Below are 18,549 nucleotides of genomic sequence, written 5' to 3' on the forward strand. Positions count from 1 at the left end.
TGCAATTTTAGAATTTTAGATGGCAAATACTGGTGAAGTTCTTTGTTGCTCTTCCAGGCAAGTTTTACAGTGCTCCTCTTTATCATTTGGTTCATATACTTTACCGACATATTCCAATGACTCAAACTATAGCAAAATTATTAGGGGCAATTTTCAAGTACTATTCTCTCTAAATATCATTTAGTTTATTTTTACAATTATTGATGCCCTATAAACTTTTAATTTTCTTAGCAAATCTCTTTATAAAAAAATTCTCTTTATAAACACATCAAAAAATACTTTTTTGTATAGGTGAAGTCTGAAAATTACAAGAATTCTGCAAAAGTAAAATAAATACGTTTGATTATCTGTAACCTTCTTCTCTCATTAGAGAAGACAAATGGAGCTTCAAAGAGAATTCAGAATGGAAAATATGTCATTTTTACAATAAATATTTTCAGGCAATATCTCATGATTTGGGCAACCTTATAACATCTTTTTCCTACAAAATATTTACTGGTTAATGACAAGCGTTCAAATTTCAAGTTTTTGAAAGTGTATTCTCATCAATATCAACATTAAATTTAGCACAAAGCAACCAATTCCAAGGTAAATATTCCATAATATAAAATTTCAAAAATATCTAATGGAGCATAAGTCCTTGCTTATGTCAGTAATATCTCTGCCTGTCAGGTTACTTCTGGTTCCTATATTATCCCTAGTATATATAATAAAGGCAGTATTGCATTCATTCATTTATATGTAGAAATCATGATCATTGTGAAATCATTATACTGATAATTATCTTTGAATCAATTGTTTATAGTATATTATTTTTTTCATAGTCTTATAATGTCAATATATTTTGTGTGGAAAGTTTGCACCCAGGGCAGGTTCTGGAGTGGAATGGCAAAGATCAGAGGCTCTGGCACAATCAAGGTTAGTGAGAATGGTACAGATCTCACAAAGATGTGACATTTGCTGACATAACTGTAGAAAGTGACTAGAATAGTGTTGACATCTAGTAAGAGCTCACTAAGTGTATGTTCTTGTTGAATAAATTGAAACCAAGGGAAAGATACTATCACTAATGTTCATCTTCTCTACAAATTACTAGAATTTTATTTAATATTTTATCATTTTCTATTTGTGATATAGTAAAAATTCAATTGTTTTTCAGAATTATATTGAGTGTGAATCACTAGTTGGCAATATATTCATTCTCACATTTAGTCTTTTATGCTTCTTTCAATTTAAACTTTAAAATTCTGCTTCTTAAAATTATGTAGCGTGTACTTCTCTTGTTTTGTTATTTTTCAGATTTAATGAGGTTATGAAAAAAAGAAAAATATCTCATATGTATAAATTTATCATTTTGTTAGTAGCAAAAACACACCTAGTGTTTTTCAATTCATTGTAGTGTTATTTCTTTGAGGGCACTTTTTTTTTTTTAAGCTCTTGATTCCTTTCTAAAAGGTCTGAATTACTGAAGTTGTTAAATAAAGTTTCATATTTCTCCTTGGTCTTCAGTCTGTACCCAAGAACCAGCTTCCCCACTTGGGCATGGATTATGTTTGGGTAAGAAGGAAGACTGTCCAGATTGATGAAGCAATACCCCTGGGAAAAGACGATTAACATGTATAAAGGGATTTCCCTGCAGTATAAATACCAGCACGCGTCCTCCTGGTGCTCAGAGCCTCCCTGATGTATATATGCAGGTAGTGAGATTTGAAACGGCCCTTTGAGATGGTGATATAATAAAACTCTGACTTGAGGAGCAGACTTCTCCTCATTTTTCTACTCTTTTGTGGGAATGAGTTGCCAACCTTTTACTTCGGCTGATACCTTTATACCTCTGAATTCTGAGTCTTCTGCAACTCTGCCTCTGATAATGCATCACAGCGCTGCCGAGTGCCTACCAGTCTCCAACCACGCCACCAACGTGATGTCCACAGGTACTGACTCCAATAACCGTCTACGTGTGGCTGGGCCTAACATGTCAGGGTGGATGCTTTGAATCTTGTTAGTTTAGAATCTCATTGCTTCTTTTATTTTCATTGGTGTTAAGTTAAATATTCAGGATATTGAAGAGGTCAAAATGCCTAAGAAAATTTTCAAGAAATATTAGTAAGTGTAGTAATTTCTATTATTGTTGGTTTTATTATAAAAAGAGATCTGTTTTCTATATAAGTAAACAGTGAGTCTGAGATTTATTTGGTTTTTAGATTACATTTACTACCATGTCTAAAAACAGTCATACACCTCACAGTAAACACAACTGAATGATTCCAAATACCAACAACAATGGGTTTCAAAGAATAAAATAATTAAGTGTTTAAATACTTAATTACTTTAATTACTTAAATACTTTAATTACTTAAATACTTTAATTTAAAGTATTACTTTAAATACTTTAATTTTTAGCATAATTAAAAACTCAGAAATCAAATCTAGAGGCAATATAATATTTAGAGCCCATGGACTGAGTTGAATTTTCTCAAAATTGAGTTCTGAAGAGACTTCAAAGTTTTTATATTTTCTTATATAACTTTCTTAAATGAAAATTAAACTTGAGAATTCAAATATATTGTCTCAAACACAACCAAGCAAATAAGTATATTTTTTTAATGTGTCCATTTTTTATGCAGTAACAAAGTGTTTTGAAGTTGATTTATAAACAGTCTTGAGATGAGTAAATGTCTTCTGTTTAACAGCACTTTCCACTTGTTTTAAAAGCAATCTAAATATGAACTAAATTTTATACATTTAAAAATCAAAATTTGAGTTGATACATTTATATGCTGATTTAAAGTATTTTAGCCTTATCTTTTGTTATAATTAAGCAGCTTTCAAACTTATACGTAAGTTTAGCATTAATCTTCAGCTGAATTTTAAAGTATCTAGAGATCATATATTTAGACTCTGGGAAAATTATTAATGTAGTGATTTTTTATATACTAAACATTCTCAGAATTTAATTTAAAATGTACTAATGAAAATATCCTCAAACATATTTTTTGGAAAATGTAATAAAGTATTTTTATCAAAGAGGTGTGGTATAAATAAATTTAAACAACCATCACATAGCTAATTGTATATTTTACATAATAGGCATTTATATAGGTTGGTGATGAGAAGGAAAATGCATTGTTTGCTTAATCTACTGTGTGTGGATAGTATTTGGCTAGAATAAAAGTAAAATTTGGAATTGAGGTTAAAATTAAGCAAGTTTAGGTCAAAACCCTATTTATTTATTTAAAAATAAGTAAATAATGTATAAATAAATAATTTATAACTAAGTTATAAATATTTATAACTAATTTATACATAATTATAAATAATTATGTATAAATAAATAATTTAAAAATAAATAAATAGTGTATTTAGTAAGTTAGCCTACCCTTTTACACTACTTCCCCACATCAGAAAGACAAAAGGTATTTAAACCTTGGAAGTAAAAACATTCATAATCAATAAAAGTGACCTAACGTGTTTTAAATAACAATAACATTGATTTTTATAATTTTTCCATCAAATTGTAATCATATACATCTAATTTTCTAAGTAAGGAATTAAAAATAGTGATTATAATGAGAAGAGCACTTAGATATTGAATGCGTTTCATGTTTATTTGTTTAATTTTGGAATGCATAGTAATCATTATAAAGTAAAATGATTTCAATTCTCTCTCTGTGTCAGTTGTAAAATGAAAATTTATGCAGATATTTTAAAATATTAAAAATTGAGTTATAGTTAGAGAAAATATGTTTTACGTTCTGAACAAATTTTGTCTTTAATCGGTAGACCATATATTTTCAAAGGATTCTAAATCTATTCTTTATAATATCTCATATTATTCAAGAAGATAAAACTTTATTTATGAAAATCCACCACTACATTCAGGATATCATGAAAAAAAAGCGAAAATAAAATACATAAGAAAACGTTGGCTAGTGATTTTATGGTCAGTAGTCCATTGTTATTCATCTTTAAAGCTTGATAAAAGTTTAGTAATTCAAATTTATACTTTCAACATATACATTAATTCAATGAAACCTATAACTATTTATAAATGAGGTTAAGTTTATATGCTAGGTTCAACCTTTATAAACCTCAAGTTACTCAACAATCAACGAACTTATTTTTTGACCAGCTTCATCATTAGACTCGTTGAATTAATTGTGTGCATGAAGAAAACCTACAACCTCAAGGTTTCAACACCAGCCTAAATACATCGTACATTGTCACAGGCTTTTCATAAGCCTCTGAACTTAGTGGGGTTTTTTATTATTATATCCAGTAAAAGGCTAGTGGCTCTGCCATTTCCTCTTTGATAGAAAAAATTTGTTAGGTGAATAAGCAGAAGTAAAGACTGATCAGGAGTTGATTTCTGTATTCATTGTTCCAGAAAAAGACCAGTATTATACTATGTTATACAAGAATTTTAAGAAAGTATCCTCTCGTCAGTTCTTTGCAATGTCTATATTGAGTGGAACCTGCGAGAATTCGGCTACTTCCGATTAGCCAAGTTTCAAACTGGTCAATCACCCCAACACAGAGCACAGGATATAATTAATGAAGGCTCTAATCCACTTTGATGATTCATGATCTCATTATTTGAGACAAATTTCAACCTCTAGTTTTAACCTACTCATCAGAGAACCGCCCCCAAATGAGAATGAATTATTGGCATATAACTTTAAGAATAGCTTAAACGTGTACTTTTGAAATGAAATGAATGTGTCTTGAATCCTCGTACATTTTCTTACCAGTCCCGTCTATTTTGTCTTTGATCCAAACTCCTAAATGTCTGTGCACATATTTCTTGGTGACAACATTGGGAAACACAGCAACAGGACTTCATTATTCTGTTCCTTCCTGTCATTATGGAAACCAGTCATCGACCTATGGAGTGATGGCAGGTAAGAAAAATTGTCCTTACATATAAGATTGAGTTTGGGGACACTTGGATGGATTTCCTGGGTCTGAGGGAATCTTGACCAGAGTATATCATGAATTTCAGATCTCTTAACCTTGGAAATGCTGGTAAAACCACCGCTTATTGAAATGTTCTCTGATCTGTGATGTCTTCAGAGACCATAATAGTTATACCTGATTGCCCCTATTCTACCCAGCTCTGAGCTGCTATGCCTCTTAACTCTTGTGTTTGCTTTGTGTGATTTTTATTTTAATTCTCTACTGCCAAACTGCTCATTGTCACTTATTTATGCCATTAGTGGGCTTGCCTACAGTAATAATAAGGTAGCTGCTAGCCTTATGTGTCTATTTAAATTTAGATGTAAATTAACTAAAATAAGGTCAAATTTAAAATTCAGTTCCTCAGTTGCACTAGTATTTCATATTTCAAGTGCTCAGTAATCTTACGTGGCTACCAAAGCAGATAGACCAACTTCTAGAGCATTCTCCTCACCACAATATTTCTTCTGGCCATTTGGTCCATAAAGATAAATAAGACATTGAAGGCTAAGAGTGATTTGCAGCTGCTTTAGCAATAGTTGAGTCTTTGGCAGCCCTGTCTGAGATGCTTCTGAGTCTTAGATGAGATTGAAATAGTTGAAGTTACGTATCTTTTTTCCCTTTGAATGAGTAAAACATCACTAGATCAAGATAAACTACTTGTTTATTGACACTTGCATGAAGATATTGATAGCACATTTCTTAAGGAAAAGAAAATATGACCTAAGAGATCCACTCATTACAAAATTCATGACTTAATTTTAGGATATGGCCATAGAAACAATTTTTCTGGGCACAGAAGTTTTTTGGGGGTATCCCTTAATCTTTTATATTTATTTCTGCAGCAGGGAGAGAAATACTGTGGGTAACAATAAACTACCAAGGATCTATGGGAGAATGTGAGTGTGTGTGTTTGTGTGTGTGTGCACGCTTGTGTGATATTGAGAAACTCTGGATAGAGAAATCACATATTAGGGAAATCTTTTCTTGTGTTTTGTTATCCAGAGTAGGTAATAAAACATCAAATATGGATTTATGCTTATACATTTGAAATAAAATTGAACAAAGAATTTAGTTCACCAACCTTTCATTTCTCAGAATTTCTCAGTTTAAGACTCAATAAAACATTAAAACTTTAAAATAAAATATTTCAGAACAAATTAGCTTCTTTTACCTTCTATTAGGCAGCATTCTGAATAAACTAGTATCCTCACCTTTATATAAAATGAAAATTGATGTTCTTAATGGTTACCTGTAAATCCTAATGTCTCTCTTTAATAAGTAAGAAATAAAGAAAGCCATATTTTTTCTTCCTCTTTGAAAACAGATCATTTATGATTCATATACGTAGTAGTTAATCAGTATTCATGGTTAATGAGAACAGCCCTTGATGATGAACTATTTTCATTATAAAATAGAATAATATGCATTTAGCCACTAGAGGTGCACGCAGAATTCTTTCTGTGGCCTCCACCACATTTTGATTATGGAGACTGGAAATAACAAGCTCATGGCCACGTGCTGCCCTTTCTTGGAGGAAAAAGGCCTTGCTCTTCCTTCACAGTAAGTTCCAGGAACGCCGGTACAACTATAGGCTCCCTCTATACCCAGCAAGTGGCAGGAATGGATTGAGGTTGGCACAAAGATAAAACCAGCCACAGACCAAATACTTTTAGACGGACTTTGCTACCACCTCCCTCTCACCAGATCTAGGCCAGTGTCTGTGGAGTTCACAGCAGGCCTGAGAAATCTAACACCCTTCCAATTTCCAGGATTGGAGACAACAGGCCCAGGTTCACACTGAGAGTTCACAGGCAGCTCAGATTGTGCTGGTACAAGTTTCCCTGGCAGGCTCAGCAAACTCTCTTCCTCATTAAAAGTTAAAAAGGAGAGGCCCCTGGAAAAGCCCTTTAAAATGATTCAAAGCCTGGGTTGGTGATAATCACGAGAAAACTTGCCCTAAGATTTGGAGGTATTGTTGTAGTCTTAAAACAAAGTTAAATATATTTTGTCACTGAAAGAAATATTCACCATAGCAAGCATAGAGATTATATTTGAATATTTTTTGAGAGGGATATCATTAAAATATGGTGTGCTTTATAATTTGTTACAATGTCACTATTTTGACATATATTTGGTAATTAGCCTTTGCATCATGGCCGATTAGATCTCAGAGAATCTGAACCTTTCTGCCATCATCCCCAGAGAAGCTACACAAATTGAGTTGTAAAACACAAGAATTCAGAAGTATTCAGGAATTCAGAAAAGGTATAAAAAACACAAGAGAAACCTGGCAATGTCATTTGAATTTTCTGAGAAGTCTCAAGGCGTTCATCAAATCAGCTGCTTCCACACAATCCACAGAAGCGTTTAATCATCAACAAAAAAGACAGATGCATTGTCACATACTCCATATAAAAGCGAAGCTGCAGAAAGAACCATATTTCAAAGGGTGTGAAATTGCTTTATTTGAATACGGTTATTTTGTCACTATACTCTGATGCTTACATTTAGTTTGAGCATTTCATTAAATTAATAACCCATCGGAAGACAAGAGCTATAGCTAATATTTTGTTAAGGTTGGTAGGGAGGATTCTAATCATCAGATGAATTCACTGTGCTTCATAGACCAGGTGTGGGCATACCAAAGAGAATGACTGATTGGATGAAATGAATTAGCCACACCAGGAACTAATTACAAACCTTGTTCAAGTCAGCATCTCCAAGTGTCAGTCTCTTCATATCCAAGTTGCAGTGGGTACCACAGGTCTATCAGAGTTGAGTTGTGGCAACTTTGTACCAACTCAACCTGGCTTTCTCCTTGATCTTCTCTTCAGATACATTCCCAGTTACATTTCTTCTTCTGTCTCTTTTCTCCTGAGAACTTAGATAATTCAACAGCCTACAGTATAGATAATAGGAAACAGGGAATTATAAATGGTATTCAAAAATCTCTTCTGGAAAAACACAAAATAAAGCAAAATAACAACAAAAACCCTTCAAAACTCTGATTCCTGGGTATCTGACATTGTGTCTCTTCTCCAGTTTCTAAAGCTGGGTCCAAGTTAGAAAACAAGCTTAATGAGCTGTGTACTTTGTCCACCGTCCTGTGGAAACTGGGCAAATCAGCTACATGGTAATGATTGCTAAATCCAGCAAGGTTATGACATAATGGCCACCCAAGATGTGCTGTAAGAGTCCTTGCTTAAAAATGAATTTTATCAGGAAAGCAAAATAGCTGATATTGGAGAATTAATAAAGAAGATGGATGTTCTTTTCTTATGAGAAGTGGATAATGAGAGAAAAGACTAGTATGGCTGCAAGTGCCCTTTACACCTGGGCTAAGGCAAAGGGTAACAGAAATCTGTTTGACAGTGACATAGAGAAATAGTCTACGTTGGAGCCCATCTCTTCATTCTTAAGTTGTCTTTTTTTTTTTTCTGTTTCATTTTTTTCTTTTATTTAGTCTTACTTTTCCCTAACTTATTCTGGTTGTGTTGACAATAAGGGAAGGAGTAATTCTGACCATCTTTTGCCTCTGGATCATGAAAGGACTTTCAGTAGCACTGACTCTATGTATTTTCCCTAAATTTTGTATCCTCTGTCTCAACTACACAACTCGGTGATTGTAAAGCAGCCACAGGCAATATTTAAACAAACAGGCATGGCTATGCTCCAAATCAACCTAATTTATAAAACCAGGAAAATGACCCTGTTGTACATGAATAGGATGTACAAATGCACAAAAGAGAAAAAAAAATCACAATTCAAATTTATGATTTGTTTCATGTTGTCATGCATGAGGACAAAAAAAAAAAACAAACAGACATGGAGATATTCAAATGTACTTTGCTGTTCCAGTCTACAGCAAGGTGGGTGCATTTTACTGTGTCCCTCTGCTTCCCCTGTTTGTTCTTTTAAAGCTTCATAACCTCAGAGATGTTGTCAGTTAGCATCTGGCTGAGCCACGTGATGCAGAAGAGCCCCCTGCCCTGTATCACAGAACCTTGAGTCAGGTCCCCGCAAGGCAAGACCATCGCCTCCCCATCACCTGCTTTAAAAGACTCACCTCTGTTCCTCTCCCTCCTCCGCCACCCAGATGTACATGCAGAGCAGTTCAGAAAGGCTGTGGTGGATTAATCTGCAGTGTGAAAATACATCTTGGGCTGTAAAGAATGTACAAACACTTCCAAGATATTTAGGTGTGCACTTGTTCTAGGCTTATAGACAATTTTGTTTTAGCAATGCTTTGGAAATTGTTCATGAAACTTCTGCGGCACAGGACTCAATGTATCTTATTCTCCTCCTCCCCAATCTGACTTTTCAATAATCCAGGCTTTAGAAAAAAATTTTAAATATCTTGTCATGTATACCATACCAATCACTCCCCATTTTCTGCCAAATATAGGATCATATGATAGAAACCACAGGTTGTTTGGCTGTGCTTGTGACTGTCATGAATTTCTGTTTAAGGTTAGCTCCAGGAAAACCGTGTCCTTGTAGATAATTGTGGGTACTTTCAATTAACGGAAAATAAAAACATGTCACACATTGTGCTTTCCTTTTTCCTCTGGATGCCAGACTTTTGAACATGGTATTTTCTGTGTACTTCTTATGGACTCATGTTCAAATTTATTTGTTAAATGTGCATTTCTCCAGAGTATTTATAATGTATAAACTAGCTTTAAAATTTTCCAGAAATAGAGATGGCACACTTCCAATATTTTATTGAATAAATATAATACTTTTGTGTGAAAGCGTTTGTTTAATGTAACCAAATATGTTTAAGATGCAGAAATCCTTAAAGTCATTTGATTTCCCTGAGTACAGACTACCTGAAAAATGGACTGATTATTTTGATGTGGTTTACTGCAATGTTCATTGGAATTCACTTCTAGTTTCAACTGTGTAGTGAATTCATCATAGCACCCAAGAGAGAGTTATTTAACTTGTTTTCATTCAAATTTTAAATTGTGGGTAAAAAATACATATCTTTTCTACTTCATTTGTTTATATAAGGATAAGAAGATGACAAATGTAAAATGAGCACAGCATGGAGATTTGTAGCAGTGCAACTATTATCAGCAAGAAAAATTGAAAAGAGTGATCAAGGTTGCTAACAAATTCAGACCTTTCTGCATCTCATGTAAACGATACGCAACAAATTACTTATGTGAAATAAAAATAATTTGACACAGATTACATGAGTGATCCAAAGTGCCTTAAAATACATTAAATATGCAAAATAAAACAGCAGCCTGATTTGTCTCTGTTTTTACTGTTTCTCAGAGTATTTCATCATTAAGTGTATTAAGTAGCATTGCTCTTTCTGAATGACGAAAGAAGTGAAGATTTTTTCATATGTGTAAGATTCAACTCTGAAAGCAAAACAAAAGAAGTCTTGAGATAAATATTAAGTAAATGTAAAAATAAAAGTGATCAGTTTTCTTTTTTATATATTAGTCCTTTCTTTTAGTTCAACTAGCAGAAATCTAAAACTAATAGAAAGCTAAAAATGAACCCTAAAGGTAATAAACATTAACAAATTGAGTTATGTAATAAATTAAAAATTGATATTAAAAAAAGAATAAAACTGGATAATTTTGATTTTTAGAAGTAACATTAATTGCTCTAGACAGGAATAGTTTCTTTTGTATATTTTTTACATCTGTGAAATGGCTAAATTTATTTTATGCTATTTTGTTTAATTTCTCAATTGCGTGTGTATTTTGCTTCAGAAAAGTAATATAGTCTACTGGAGTACACTATATAATTACATATTCTCATGTAAATAATATAAGCCAACAATTTGCTGACTTACACTATTCTTTGCTCATTACGTGTTGATATATTAATGTAAGCTTTATATATCCTGGCAAAATACACTATTACTCATGTCTGACTTGTGAATGTATTTATAGAGAAATTATAGGTAGCATAAACTTGATGTATTTTTTCAGTAAGTTTCTAAGAATGATTACTGCAGGTATTCTGTAGTCATTTATTTTTAGTTTAAATACTTATTTGTACTCATAAGAAAGATTATTAATTATTGCATATTTTATTTACATCAAAATGTCTTGGTTATACAGGTGTCATTTAATATAAATTAAAGTTAAATCTCTGTGAATAAAAATGTAAAGTACTGATGAAGAAAACAAAAATAAAATGTGTGGGAGTTTGGCTTATACCATCCTCTCACCCACGCTCCACAACTGAGGCAGACTCTTCTTTCCAAATGAAGAATGAAATCTAGAAGCAATTAAAAAATTAAATCTTTTAGTTTTTTGTGATTTATTTAACTCACTAAATGGATTCAATGCTTCATCATTTATGGGTGATTACCTATCATATCTAGAACTGCACCCTTCCTTGCCACTTATTTTTGCTTCCTAAATAATTGTCAAGAAGTGATTCCATTATATTTTATACTTTTCAAGAACTCTTGTTGCTGACTTTTTAATAGAACTTTAAAAATTACTTTTTGTTAATGTCTGACGCTTGTTAACGTCGAATCTATTTAAACATATTAATGCATTTTGTGTTCTCATAATTTTATTTTTACCTGCCTGTACTAAATTAAGCATTTACTGAAAAAACAGTGGGGTTTCTTAATAATGTAAAATCAATTTTTCAATCCTACGAAAACTTCCCAGCATAGCCTTTAACCACGTGCCTGATTATAACACACATCATAGATTATTTGTTCAATGAATTAAGAAAACAGAGATGAATATGTACATTCTGGTTAAAGTTGAACCTCAGATTCCCAGGAATAGATGTCTTTTAAGAGAAAAAAATGATGGAAAACTCACACTTCTGTGAAATTTGCTTATTTCTATTTTAATTATTTGCAAGTCCCTGCTTCTTCCCTTTGGCTTTGCAGTATCTTTGTTTTTGCTGCTCCCAGGAAGGTGGAAAATAAATCATCGCATTTATACTAAGTTACTCTTCTATTTCAGAAGACTGAATGTCAGGTAACCTTTCAGAATTGAGACTGGCTGTCACAATAATCTTATGGGCCAAACTCTTGCATGTATAGAAATGGGGGATAATTACAAACGGTCCTTTCCTTTTCTTGCTGTTACAGGGAGCTTAGCCCCTTGTCTTTATAAGTTTCCCGACCACACCTTGAGTCATGGCTTTCCTCCCATGCACCAGCCTCTCCTGGCAGAGGACCTCACAGCCGCTGATTTCAAGCAGGAGCTCAGGCGGAAAAGCAAGTTGGCTGAAGAGCCAATAGACATGGATTCTCCAGAAATCCGGGAACTTGAAAAGTTTGCCAATGAATTTAAAGTGAGAAGAATTAAGCTAGGTATGTGCTTGTTATGAGCAGTGGGGCACACAACCTGCTCTGCAAATTCTTACTCTGTTACTGTTCAGTCTCTTACACTCTGCTCAAAAGTCCAAGACAGTTCTCATTCTACATATCTACTGTGGATGTAAGTTACTCGAATGATGACACACCTACAAAAACCTTCATTTCCCTGTAAATTCTTAGTAGCCAAAATACATAGATTTCTAAATTAATGGTACTCTTTTTCAGAGATAAGTTTTGAAGTGCCTTTTTAACCTATATTTTATTTGAAGAGATACCTTTGTATGATTCAAAGGCTAAAAAGGTATAAGTGAAATATATCCCTTCTGCTTGTTTTTCCTGTTTATCAGTGTTGTGTGGCCTTCCAGAGGTATTTTATGCATATACATACAAGCAGATACATATATTTCTTCATACAGATTTTTTTTCATTTATTTGTTTTGGAGAGCTTTCAATATTAGTTTTTTAGAGAGCTTTCTGTAATGCATCTGCCAATTTCCATTTTGTGAATATACTACCAGTCTCCTGCTGATGGAATTTGTATGGCCTTTAATCTTATGCTACTGAAAGCAATACCACAATAATTAACTTCATAAATGTCATTTTGCACCTATATAAATACATGTGAAGGGAAAGTGTTAAAAGCAAAATTGCCTGATCAAAGAGTATGTGTGTTTGGAATCTCGATAGATGTCAAATTGGTCTCTGTGGAAGTTGTACCAAATTTTACTACCACCATAGGTGTCTCTTTTGCCACCCTTCAGAATATGAGCTCCATGAAAGCAGGAGTTTTTTGTACTTTGTTTATTTATTTCTTTTTTGTTTTCTCCTTAGGGGCATATCCTCAGCACTTAGAACAGTGACTGGCACATAGAATAAAAAAATAGTTGCTGAAGGAAAAAGATGCTTAAATCTTTTGGATCTTTGCAAATCAGATAGGTCAAAGTGGTGCCTCATGGTAGTTTCATTTTAAATTTCTCTTATTATGAGTGAAGAGTGAAAGATGTTCTTTCACGTGTTTGACAGTCACGTGTAATTCCTTTTCTGTGAACTGTCTGTTCTCAGCCTTTGCTCACTTTCTATTGAAAAGTGTTTTTAATGTAAATAACCATAATAATTAACCTTGATTTTAATGCATGAAATGTATTTTTTAATGGATTGAAATGATGGTGCAAACTTTTGCATTTGTGAAATGAGCCACTGGTAATTTTTAATGATATTTATTGATGGGCATCATATGTAATCATTTTGTGCATACAGGTATATAGCCTTAGGCCCTGAATTAATATGTAGTAACTATTTGTCATAAACACGCAGTAGGCATCTTTATAACATTCATTTTCAATTTGCTATTTATATTGCTGTGAATGTTTCAAATTCTATATTGATGGCTTATATCAACTTGTATTCTAAAAATGTTTGAGACAATCTATGAGAACTTTTTGCCTGGAGATAGAAGCATTACTGAATGATATCATAAATATGCTTGGAGGTATACATAAAATATTGTGTGATCAAAGTCTCATAATAAACATGTTTTTAGGGAAAGTAAACACAATTCTTAGTTTTAGGGAAAGTAAACACAATTCTTAGTTTTATCTTCAACATGTTGAATCTTTCACTCTTAAAGTTGAGATAAAAATATTTATGATATACCACCATGTATTTTATGCATTATATTTAATATACTAGAGATTTTGAGTATATATCATCAGATGTTTAATAAAAATGATTAAGAGAGAATTTTTAAATGTCTTCTAAAGCATTTATGACACATCTAACCAATCTGGCTAAATATTATGAGTGGCAGATGTTCCTACCTGAATTCTTTTGACTTCTAAAAAAGTAATTTATTAACTAGAAGGAATTTTTTTTTGAAATACTGAACAGTTCTACACTGAACCTTACTGTTATTCTAAGTTGCCAACAAATATATGGTTAAAAGTGGTAATTGACAAAGATACACAAAATTGTACAATAATGGACCAAAATGAATGCTTCTTGAAAAACAAGTTAATGGCCTTTGTTGTTTTTTCACAGGATACACCCAAACAAATGTTGGGGAAGCCCTGGCAGCTGTGCATGGCTCTGAATTCAGTCAAACGACTATCTGCCGATTTGAAAACCTGCAGCTCAGCTTCAAAAATGCATGCAAACTAAAAGCAATATTATCCAAATGGCTGGAGGAAGCCGAGCAAGTAGGAGGTACTAAAGTTGTTTCTGGAGACTCAGTGATGTTCTAACCTGAACACAATGCCTTCCCTTGGTTGGATTAATGCTAAAGTGAGAGGCTTGAAGTTTGGTTTGGGTTTACTTTTTCTCTTTGATGTGAAAAATAAATATCTTGTTTCATCACACTAAAAAAAGCAAGGCCAGAGCGAGTGTAGAAATAAGCTTACTGGGAATGTAAATTGTGAGAGAATAAACGGTATAAGGAGAACTTCTAGACAATATGGCATAGGTGTGAAGTGGTAACATGATTCTTTTTAACACATCCAGATTGTTTTGCCTCTGGGCTATATACGGTAGTAATTATACATGAATCATTTTCATAACCTAATATAAGTGTAGCCAGAGCATTTGCACACACAAGCAATTGCTAGATGAGCAATTTATTGTGATAAAATTATCTACTTATATTAATGTCAAGGCTGGATAAAGAACAAGGTTTGAGAGCATTCAGAGCAAGTGTTCCAACCAAAAGTAGGGATATGATTTAAAAGACAATTGTTTTTGCTAAGTTAATATTTATTTCTGTGTTAACATTTTAATCTAGGGCTTGTAATCTAAAATGATGTAGACTGCAAAACTTTAAAACAAAAATGTGTGGTAATTTTATTTTGCATTGTTTTATAAAGAAAATTTTGAATCCAAATCTGATAGTTAAAATAAAAAGACTTACTTTGTTTTTGTAATTATTCATCTTTTCCCCATCACAGCTTTATACAATGAGAAAGTGGGTGCAAATGAAAGAAAAAGGAAACGGAGAACAACTATCAGGTATACTTTTGAGATATTAAGAGTTACTGGAGAAGAAAAAGATATTTTACAAATGGAATGAGCATTTAAGCATAATATAGATTCAATATAACATAAAAATGAATAGAGTCAATTGAGAAAATAAGATAGGTGAAAAAGCATAACATTTAATAAATTACTGGTGAGATATAGCTGGAAATTTAAAATCTGATGGAAAAGTATGTATTGTTTGATTCAAGAACAGTTTTACTCTGCAAGTTTTGGATAAAACAGAAACTGGACAATCACTTCTAAATAGAGTGACCGTTTCTATTGTCCTTTTTATTTTATTTTTTGCGGTACGCGGGCCTCTCACTGCTGTGGCCTCTCCCGTTGTGGAGCACAGGCTCTGGACGCGCAGGCTCAGCGGCCATGGCTCACGGGCCCAGCCGCTCCACGGCATGTGGGATCTTCCCGGACCGGGGCACGAACCCGTGTCCCCTGCATTGGCAGGCAGACTCTCAACCACTGCACCACCAGGGAAGCCCTCTATTGTCCTTTTAGACATAATTCTTGCTCTGGCAGTATGGTATCTATGTTATTACAAATAACAAAACTAGTCATCAGTATTTTAGCTGCTTAAAGTTCAAGGTAACTCCTTGCATTCAAGCCAGAAAGATTGTTCATTGATCTTTTTGTTATTTCCATGAGGCTCACAGAGGAATTGCTAAAATACAGTTTTTGTTTTAGTGGGTTAGTTGTACACAAAACATTTCATTTATTGTAAATAAATGATTTCTGGGGACATTTAGAAATGCCTACAGAATTATTTCCTTCTCAGTAAGTCAGTGCCCTCTTGTGGCACAAAGTGGGATAAACACAATGTCTGGGTTGCCCTACTTATTTCTTCCTGTGACTCTGGTATAGGTAGCCTACGTAAGACTAGCAAGCATCCAAATGTTCAACAAACTGCACATTTATCTTTGTTGAAGAGCTTTGAAGGTGTTTTCAGAGTCTTTAAATTTCCTTTTTATGTTAATATTTAGGAAATCCAACCTAACAATTTTGATCTGCCAAAAACATCCCTAAAAATATCCTATCTCCCTTTCTCTCCTGTCAACTCCCCACCTCCCAGTATTGCTGCTAAAGACGCTCTGGAGAGACATTTTGGAGAACAGAATAAACCTTCCTCTCAAGAGATCTTGCGGATGGCTGAAGAACTGAACCTGGAGAAAGAAGTAGTGAGGGTTTGGTTTTGCAACCGAAGGCAGAGAGAAAAACGGGTGAAAACAAGTCTGAATCAGAGTTTATTTACTATTTCTAAGGAGCATCTTGAATGCAGATAAGATTTCCTATTGTGTAATAGCCAGTTTTTCTATTTTTCATTCCTTTCTCTTCTCCAGCCAAAATACAAATTCCTTTTTTGGTTAGCTTCAAAAAAATCCTATCAGTAACTTTTGCAGAAGCTTTTCTTTTCTACTTTAAAAATAAATACAATTTAAATTATATTGATGAATTATTCTCAGAAGCCACGTTGTACTTTTTAAGCCAGAGACTAATAGGAATAAAACAGTGATTCTCTCTCTCAATATATCTCTCCCTCTCTCTTTATACACACACACACACGGGAGTGGTCTTTTAAAGTTTCCTTTTCCAAAGGCTGTGTATTTGCTTTTTAATATTTTAGTCAGTAATGTCACATAAAGAGTATCACCAGAGAAGATCCAATTAGAAAATTCCTTAACTGATGTCCTGCTTACCATCAGCTCTAATAGTTTGTTTGAACTAAATTTTTTTTTAAATTTATTTTATTATTTATTTATTTTTGGCTGCATTGGGTCTTTGTTGCTGTGTGCAGGCTTTCTCCAGTTACGGTGAGTGGGGGCTATTCTTGCTGTGATGCACGGGCTTCTCGTTGCAGTGGTTTCACTTGTTGCAGAGCACGGGCTCTAGGTGCACAGACTTCAGTAGTTGTGGCACGTGGGCTCAGTAGTTGTGGCTCGCGGACTGTAGAGCGCCGGCTCAGTAGTTGTGGCGCACGGGTTTAGTTGCTCCGCGGCATGTGGGATCTTCCCGGACCAGGGCTCGAACCCGTGTCCCCTGCGTTGGCAGGCGGATTAACCACTGCGCCACTAGGGAAGTCCTGAACTAAAAGTTTTGCACTTAAGAACCACATTTTATTCTTGCATTTAGGAATAAATCTTAGAAGTGACACCATTGAAGTTAACATTTAGGGCATAGAGCCCAAAGAAGTGTTTCAAAAGAAATTTGTAGAAATATTGTTATGTTCTTTCTATTCTTCCCAGACATTAGCTTTTTTGATGTTTAGCTTTAGAAAACATGCTTTATTGATTCTTGAGCCCCACACTGCTATTTCTGTAAGCTGTAAAAGTGCAAGGAAGATGTCTGGCTTGTTTGCTGTTGTTTCTCCAGTGTCTGGGAAAGCCTGTGCTCACAAGGGGCATGCAGTCTTTGTTAAATGAACAAAGGGGTGTGCTCTTAACAATGGCTACAAACTTGAATGGAGTCTAATTTAATAACATAACTTATTTTTGAAATCTCACAACCTAGAAAATCATCTGGGGTCCTATCAGAAAAGATGATCATTTTTTATGTAATTGGTTAGAATATGATTTATTATTAATAAAAAAGTTTACTATATTGAGCTTTTCAATTCAGAGAGTTGTACCTTGAGGGACATATTTATTTAATTTATAAGAATGTGCACTGTACGGCACAGGGAATATAGCCACTATTTTATAATAATTTTAAATGGAGTATAATCTGCAAAAATATTGAATCGCTATGTGTACACCTGAAATTAACATAATATTGTAAATCAACTATACTTCAATTTAAAAATAGAATGCATTTCTTTAAAACTTGTAGGCAGAAGTAGACTGTAATGTGATAGCACTATCAAATAATGACTTTGTTTTGCATTTTGAATGTCAATCTGCTGGCAATGTTTATCTAACTTATTTTATGGAACAATTAGACTAATTTTTTTTATTTAGAATGCTTACTAAATAAACTATACTGTCCTGTCTCTTGCTTTTTATAATATTAATAAAGACCAAGCATTATACAGGTCATAATCTATGTAGATTATGTTTGTGCACATATAATCAGCATTAACTGGATGGCTAGAAACTTTGATATATCATGAACAACAAAAAAAATTAGTTTTCATGGGATTGACATATATACAGATATGTATAGATAACTAATGAGAACCTGCTGTATAGCACAGGGAACTCTACTTCATGTCGCTGTATGGTAGACACTAACACAACATTGTAAAACAACCATACCCC

The 18,549-nt window shown here is 33.5% G+C and overlaps 1 protein-coding gene across 2 annotated transcripts; it reads left to right on the forward strand.

The window, feature by feature from the left end:
• Positions 1–1,792: 1,792 nt before the first annotated feature.
• Positions 1,793–16,578, forward strand: POU1F1 (POU class 1 homeobox 1). 2 transcript variants are annotated; one of them, XM_004321204.4, is made up of 6 exons: positions 1,793–1,934; positions 4,752–4,901; positions 12,047–12,271; positions 14,315–14,479; positions 15,214–15,274; positions 16,368–16,578. In XM_004321204.4, the coding sequence occupies exons 1-6, from the start codon at positions 1,793–1,795 to the stop codon at positions 16,576–16,578; spliced, it is 954 nt and encodes a 317-aa protein (XP_004321252.1). The 2 variants fall into 2 exon arrangements, with proteins under 2 accessions (XP_004321252.1, XP_004321253.1); XM_004321205.3 differs by having other exon boundaries at positions 4,830–4,901.
• Positions 16,579–18,549: the final 1,971 nt, after the last annotated feature.

The sequence above is a fragment of the Tursiops truncatus genome, chromosome 4 (assembly GCF_011762595.2).
Source record: "Tursiops truncatus isolate mTurTru1 chromosome 4, mTurTru1.mat.Y, whole genome shotgun sequence".
Taxonomy (NCBI): Eukaryota; Metazoa; Chordata; class Mammalia; order Artiodactyla; family Delphinidae; genus Tursiops; species Tursiops truncatus.